This window comes from Podarcis raffonei, chromosome 13 (genome assembly GCF_027172205.1).
Source record: "Podarcis raffonei isolate rPodRaf1 chromosome 13, rPodRaf1.pri, whole genome shotgun sequence".
NCBI classification, from domain to species: domain Eukaryota; kingdom Metazoa; phylum Chordata; class Lepidosauria; order Squamata; family Lacertidae; genus Podarcis; species Podarcis raffonei.
In genome coordinates, this window is record NC_070614.1 from 27,615,186 (window position 1) to 27,621,975 (window position 6,790).

The 6,790-nt window shown below is 47.3% G+C and overlaps 1 protein-coding gene across 2 annotated transcripts; it reads left to right on the top strand.

Annotated features, from left to right (window-relative positions):
• The first annotated feature begins 566 nt into the window (after positions 1 to 566).
• NEUROD2 (neuronal differentiation 2) lies at positions 567 to 6,531 on the top strand. 2 transcript variants are annotated; one of them, XM_053361976.1, is made up of 2 exons: positions 567 to 881; positions 3,588 to 6,531. In XM_053361976.1, the coding sequence occupies exon 2, from the start codon at positions 3,593 to 3,595 to the stop codon at positions 4,664 to 4,666; it is 1,074 nt and encodes a 357-aa protein (XP_053217951.1). In that variant the 5' UTR covers positions 567 to 881; positions 3,588 to 3,592; the 3' UTR covers positions 4,667 to 6,531. The 2 variants fall into 2 exon arrangements, with proteins under 2 accessions (XP_053217951.1, XP_053217952.1); XM_053361977.1 differs by lacking the exon at positions 567 to 881 and adding an exon at positions 1,790 to 2,833.
• Positions 6,532 to 6,790: the final 259 nt, after the last annotated feature.

A 6,790-nucleotide genomic window follows, 5' to 3' on the forward strand; every position in this document is an offset into this window, starting at 1 on the left:
CAAAAACAAAAGGACACTACTTGATTGCCCCCCCCGAAAAATAACCATAATAACTGGAGGAGGTTGAGAAGTGGCCCTTGCAAAAGATTGATTTGCTGGGTGGGCCAGAGGACAGGCCCTCTGCTGCTGCTGCTAGAGAGGGGTGTGTGTGTGTGTGTGTGTGAGAGAGAGAGAGAGAGAGAGAGAGAGAGAGAGAGAGAGAGAGAGAGAGAGAATGGGGAGGGAAGAGGGATGGGGAGATTCTTTTGACATAAGGTCTCTAACATCCCTTCCTCCTGGGTGATTTTACAACCAGCCACATAAAGGTACACTCCAAATATCCTCCTTCCTTACCTATTCCCTCCCCCCTTCTATTGTTTCCAACCCCTTAGCTGTCGTCACCCCCCCACCTCATCTATCTCGCTTCATCTTGTCAGGGCTGCGTAGATCTGATCTGTCTGGGGCTGGGTCTTTTCTTTCTCCCGTTCGTTCGTTCGTTCTTTCTTTCCTTCCTTCCTTCTCCCTCTTTCTTTCTTTCTTAAGAGTAGGGAGTGACAGATGGCGGGCCCGCTTTCCCCCGAGAGCGAGATCTCCCTACATGCGAGCGCATGTCAATCACCGCAGCTCATGTGATAACTCCAGCGGATGACGTGCCAGCCATATGGTCTGGCATCAGAGTTGGTACCCCCTCTGCCTGCGCGAAGCGTGCCACTTCCCTCCTCCTTTTGGATAAGACACTGAAGGAGACGGGGTGGACCTCAAGGAGCCTGTGCCTCTCTTTTTTTCCTCTCTCTCTCTCTCTCTCTTCCTCTTCTTCCTCCCCTCTAATTTTCTCCCCCCCCCCTTACTCCCAAAAGATGCGGGGTCCGAGGACTTGAAGATTCCTCCGCTCAGCTTTGGAGGTAAGTTATGTAAGGAAGAGAGAGCGGGGCAGAAACTTGAAAGGATGGGGTCACGCAACTTGCCTCCCCACCCCACCCCACCCCCGGCCACCTCCTTGGATCTCTCCCTCACTACAGATCTTATCTCTCTTTCCATCGACGCCCCCCCTCCTCTGCGCACACACAATTTATTTGTATCTTTGCGGGAAGAATGGCTAGAGAGGGGGATGCGCGCGGGGGGTGGGTGGAATAAGCTATCTCTAGGCAAGATTTTTTTATAGATCCAAAATCGCTTATGTAGCAAAGACCGGTTTTGCATGAGATGTGTGTGTGTGTTTTAAATACATCTCAACAGCCTTTGTGGCACGTTCAAAGATACCATTTAAATAATAATCATCTTCATAAGAATCAAGCAGAGATCTGAGCAGACGATCCGGTGAAATACAATTTTCCAATTCTATTTAAAAATAATAATAATTAAAAGAAAACCCGAAGAGCCTTATCATTGAATCGAAGCTGTAGCACTTATTGGAGTGAACGGCACTCTCTTCAGCTCATCTACGGAGCTGTTGGTTTTTAGCTTGAGGGGGTTTTTTAGGAGTGGGTGCGTGTGTTGGGTGATCTTTCCCCATTCTTTTTCTTCTTCCTCTTTTTTGTGAAAACTGGCTCCCACCCCTCCCTAAGCAAAACACAGCGAGTGCAAATGCTCGCACACGAACTGCTGGTTCCTCGTAGTTTTGGAGCAAAAGGCTCCCTAGGAAAATGGTCTTCAGCGGGGTCTGCATGTGGGCTAATGGAGCCGGTGTAGGGAGGGAGACAGGCGGAAAGCAAAAGCGACTGGAACCGGGTGGGATCTAGCGATTCTGCAGGAGCATCGAGTAGTTTTTAATAATAATAATAATAATAATAATAATAATAATAATAATAATAATAATCCAAATTAATTAATTGATTGAATGATCGATCAACGTGTTATATACCCAGAATGTTCTTTTAGGGGTTTAGAGTGAGGTACGAAACCATTCCCTGAAAAAGAAAGAGCGTTGGCAGGACTCAAACAGTTTAAACAAAAACAGGACGGGGGAAATTGACAGGAACGAGAAGTTATGAGGGTTGGGATGTGATGGAGGAACGCGAGGATGGAGGTGGCTGGGGGCAGCGGGATGCAAGGTTCCAAATTCTAACATTTCGTTCGAATATTAATATTAACATTGATTTTAAAAAGAAAAAAGAAAATCACCCATAAATTGCGCTGGACCATTGGGTTATCAAGCTTGGGGTGGGATGGGACGGAGAAACCGGAGAGAAAAGTTAGAAATTTCGCTTGGCATTCTCTAGATCTCCGCCTCAAAGCTCTCCAGAGATATAAACAGAGGCAGGCTGGCTGGAAGAGATCGACGTGTATATAGGAGCCGGGGAGGCAGAGGAGATGGGGCGTAGCGATTTTAAATTCCCTTGAAGCTGGTCGCATAAACATGAACCTTAAATTAAAAAAACAAAAACAAATCAACAGCCCCTTAAAGAAATCGGAGAAAATACCCACTACATTTCAACAACAACAAAACGAAAGGGTGTGTGTGAGAGAGAGAAGGAGGGAAGGAGGGAGGGAGGGAGAGAGGGAGAGAGACAGAGACTGTCTGTAATGAACCGGATCTATCAGAAATATTGCACCAATTCCGCAGCAAAGCAATGGAGACACCAATTAATTTTAATCACACTTTAAAACGAGTCAATTGCTTTTATGGAGGGGAGGGGGGAGCGCGGTTTCAGGCCAGTTCTAAGCCGCTCTCCCATCCCCTCCTCCTCCTACAAAAGCTCTGCTTAAATTAGACTCCCGTTAAAAGTATGGGTGGGAGTGGGAGGGAGCGGGAGATTTTGTCTCTGATCGAGCGAAAGGTAACCAGGATTATTTTGACCAGAGCCACTGCACCTACTTCGAGGCACAACGTTTGGGAGAAGAGTGCAATAAAAAGGTTGAGTCGGGCTTTAAGAAGCGCCCTATCTTGTTATGATCTGGGAGGTGCAGAGGAGTGGAAATGTAGGAGTTAAGGGGGGGGGATTAAGGCCAGAACCCCACGACTTCCTTCTCTAAAATACGCTCTGGAATGTTTATAGAATCGTCAGCGCGTCGGATCCGGATGGGGATCACGGTTAATCGATTTGATCCATTTAAAAAAAAGAAAAAGAAAAACAAGACTTCAACGAACAAATTATGGGGTTCGAGAACAAATGCAGAACCGTGAAAGGGGTGGGTGGGTGGCTGGCTGGCTCTTAAGCACGTCCAAAGAACGGATTACACCCAGCCATCCCGGAAGAGCCACCTGGCATGTTCCAATGACAGCGCAAAGGCATATATTTTGGGACCCGACGCTCTGCACATCCTTGCAGATCGTAGGCAAAAGTTGGGTTATTTTGCTTGGGGAGGGAAGGCCCTTCAGCCTTGGGTGGGATGGGAAATCGACCCATGCCTTAGTAGTCCTAAATGTGCTTGAAACCCTGGACCAGTCAAGGTTGCTCCGGCTTTAGGATGAAGTTCCAACAGTCCGGAAGAGTTTGGATGACGCGCGTGCTTAGAGTTAGGGCTGCTGAGGCTCTGAAAGAAACTTGTGCTCTTATTTCTCGTTTCCATTCCTCCGTCCCTTCCCCCCACCCCACCCTCTGTGTGCGTCCCCCCATCCCGTCCCTCCCTCCCTCCTCGCCCTCCCCGCCCCCATGTCACCTCTGCAGCCACCATGTTGACGCGACTCTTCAGCGAGCCCAGCCTGATCCCAGAAGTTCAGAAATTCTCCAGCTGGGCAGACGACTGCGACGACGAGGACGACGACGACGACGAGGCCAGCGATAAAGATGAGCGGAAGGGCAAGAGCTGCCCTCTCCAGGACGAGCAGACCGACGGGGAGGCCAAAGACGACCACGACTTAGGGGGCGAGGAGGAGGAGGAAGAGGAAGAAGAAGAAGGGGTCGAGGAGGCGGAAGGGGATCGCCCCAAGAAACGGGGCCCCAAAAAGAGGAAGATGACCAAGGCCCGGCTGGAGCGCTCCAAGTTGAGGCGCCAAAAGGCCAATGCCCGCGAGAGGAACCGCATGCACGACCTGAACGCCGCCTTGGACAACCTCCGCAAGGTGGTGCCTTGCTACTCCAAGACTCAGAAGCTGTCTAAGATCGAGACGCTGAGGCTGGCCAAGAACTACATCTGGGCCCTGTCGGAGATCTTGCGCTCGGGCAAGAGGCCGGACTTGGTGTCCTACGTGCAGACTTTGTGCAAAGGCTTGTCTCAGCCCACCACCAACTTGGTGGCGGGCTGCCTGCAGCTCAACTCGAGGAATTTCCTGACCGAGCAAGGCCAGGAGGCCGGCAGGTACCACGGGCCCAACTCCACCTTTGCCATGCACCCTTACACGTACCAGTGCTCGCGGCTCTCCGGCGCGCAGTGCGCTTCCAGCACCATGGCTAGCTCCCACGCCCTGCGGACGCACGCCTACTGCGCCACCTACGAGTCGCTCTATGGGAACGCGTCGCCAGACTACAATAGCTCGGAATACGATGGGCCCCTGAGCCCTCCTTTGTGCGTGAACGGGAATTTCTCCCTCAAGCAAGACTCTTCCCCAGACCACGAGAAAAACTACCACTATTCTATGCACTACTCCGCTCTCCCGAGTTCTCGCCCGTCCGGCCACAATTTGGTGTTCGGGTCTTCTGGGATGCGCAGCGGCGTCCACTCGGAGAACGTTTTGCCTTATGAGATGCACCTCCACCACGACAGAGGTCCCATGTACGAGGAGCTCAATGCTTTTTTCCATAATTAACGACTCCTCCCGCCTTTGGGCTCCCCTTCTGGTTCCACGCCTAACCAGGGCCACCTGTAGATCTCCAGTGGGTTGCGTTCGCGAAAGGGATAGGCGTGTGTGTGGTTCTGTGCGCGCGTGTGGGCGATTTTATTGGGGGGGGCAACGGTCCTTGGCCTTCTCGAAGCCCCTGCTCGCCTCTTCCCGAGAGCTGCAACTTTGCATTCAACTGTGAGCCACTTTTCCCCGCAGTTAGAGATAACTAATCTAAATAATAATAATAATAATAATATTAACAACAACAATAACACCCATTCCCATCCCTAAACTTATTGAGCCGGGCGTACTTGTTTCAAAGCAGCGTGTGGAAGGCGGGTTCAGCCCGATCTACAATACACTTAGGCCGAAGCCACGGACTTGACTCACTTCGAATCCGCTGGGATTCGACGGGGTCGATTCTGTTTGAAGTCAATGGTCTTCGGCTTAAATGAGGAGTCGACGGAGCTGATGAAGCGCCCTGTTTCCTATGGGACTCCTTACTTGACTGGGAGTTGGGGTGTAAACCGGATCTGAGACCTGGTCTCCTCCTCTGCCCCAATTACTAATAAAAGAAATCTGGTGCAATATATGCTCTAATGCAATTTTATATATATGAGAAAGCAAACTATATAGCTTCGTGGACTGTTTAGCTGAGGTCTTGACTATCTAGAAAGGAGGGTTTTAGATCCAAATCGGAAGTGCTATTAAGGAAGGGGGGAAACATCAAATTTATGGGGAGTGTGTGGGAGGGGGAGTCAAAGGCTCGCCCCACCTTAAGCGATCGCCTATATTGAGCAATGTTCAATATAGGCATTTAATCTAGAGACCAGAATGGCTGTAGAGCGAAATAATTCAGTACAGGGCAGGAGATGGGGGGGGAGAGAGGGGGGGCTTTCCGTCATTCCAGCAATTGATTCAAGAATTCCCCGAAAGTTTAATCTATTTAAGGACGTGTTTGTTTGTTTGTTTGTTTGTTTGTTTTTAAAAAAGACGTTTGCAAACTTTAAGTCAGACTTTCAATGCAGTGAGAACTTTAAAAAAGCAATAAAGGGGCAAACAGATGATAAATATATTCTATCTTTATCTATGCAAGTAGGTACTGAAACTAGGGAAAAAGTTTTTAAAATGAAGGAAAAGGAAAACAAAAAGGAAAAAGGAAAAAAAACAACAACCAAGAATCCATATGAGATATTAGAAATATGGACCAACAAACTCGCTGAGGTTTAAAATCGAGCACTTTTTTGATTTGGGGGAAACGGACTGTGGTATGTTTCCCTGGTATTTAACAATCACTGACTTTTTGAAACCACCCTTGTAACCCCAAGTAACTTATTTTCCAAAATTCGTGTGTCATGCTGTTTTTTACCTGTTTTAAAAACGTTAATGAAAAAAAAGTGGAAAAAAAGATTTTTATGAAATGACAAAAATGTTTTGTTATGCATGGATAGGAGGGGGAAACGCAAATATGCAAAATTTAAAGGTGATGTGAAAAATAACACTGATTATTATGCTTAATTCTTACGTTGGCTAGTTTTTTCCCCTCCCAATTAATAGTAACTCTTAATTTCTTTCTTTCTGTAATGCGTTTTTTGGGGGGAGAAATACGTTTATGTAACAATACACCAGTATATAAATCTCTATATAAAAACCAACATCTTCGAAAGACTCAAACTGGTATATTTTTCCCCCAACAGAGTAATGATTCATTTCTCGTTCCTTTGATGACTTGCTTTACAGCCAGGGGGATATGTCAAAATATTGTCTCAGATTCCCAACCCCCAACCCCTTATTTTAATATGGCCCTGCATCACCTTTAAACATACCAGCATTTTTTTAAAAAAATAAATTATCAAAAGCAAAAGGCACACATTTCTGATTGATATTTTTAAAAACAAAACTCAACAACGTTTTACTAAAAAAAAACAAGACCAGAAAAGTTGTAGTTCAGATTGAAATGTCTACTGGACACCAAAAGTGCATTGTGTGTGTGCGTGTGTACATGTGTGTTTGGTTTCCTTAAGATGAATAAATATTTATGTCAAAATGATATCCTAAAGTCCAAGGGGGAAAGGGGAGGGGGAGAGATTTTTCCAAGTCTTGTTTTAA

Bases quoted from the DNA above. Each gene is read 5' to 3' on its own strand.
- NEUROD2 (XM_053361976.1), top strand. From the start codon at position 3,593: ATGTTGACGCGACTCTTCAGCGAGCCCAGCCTGATCCCAGAAGTTCAG.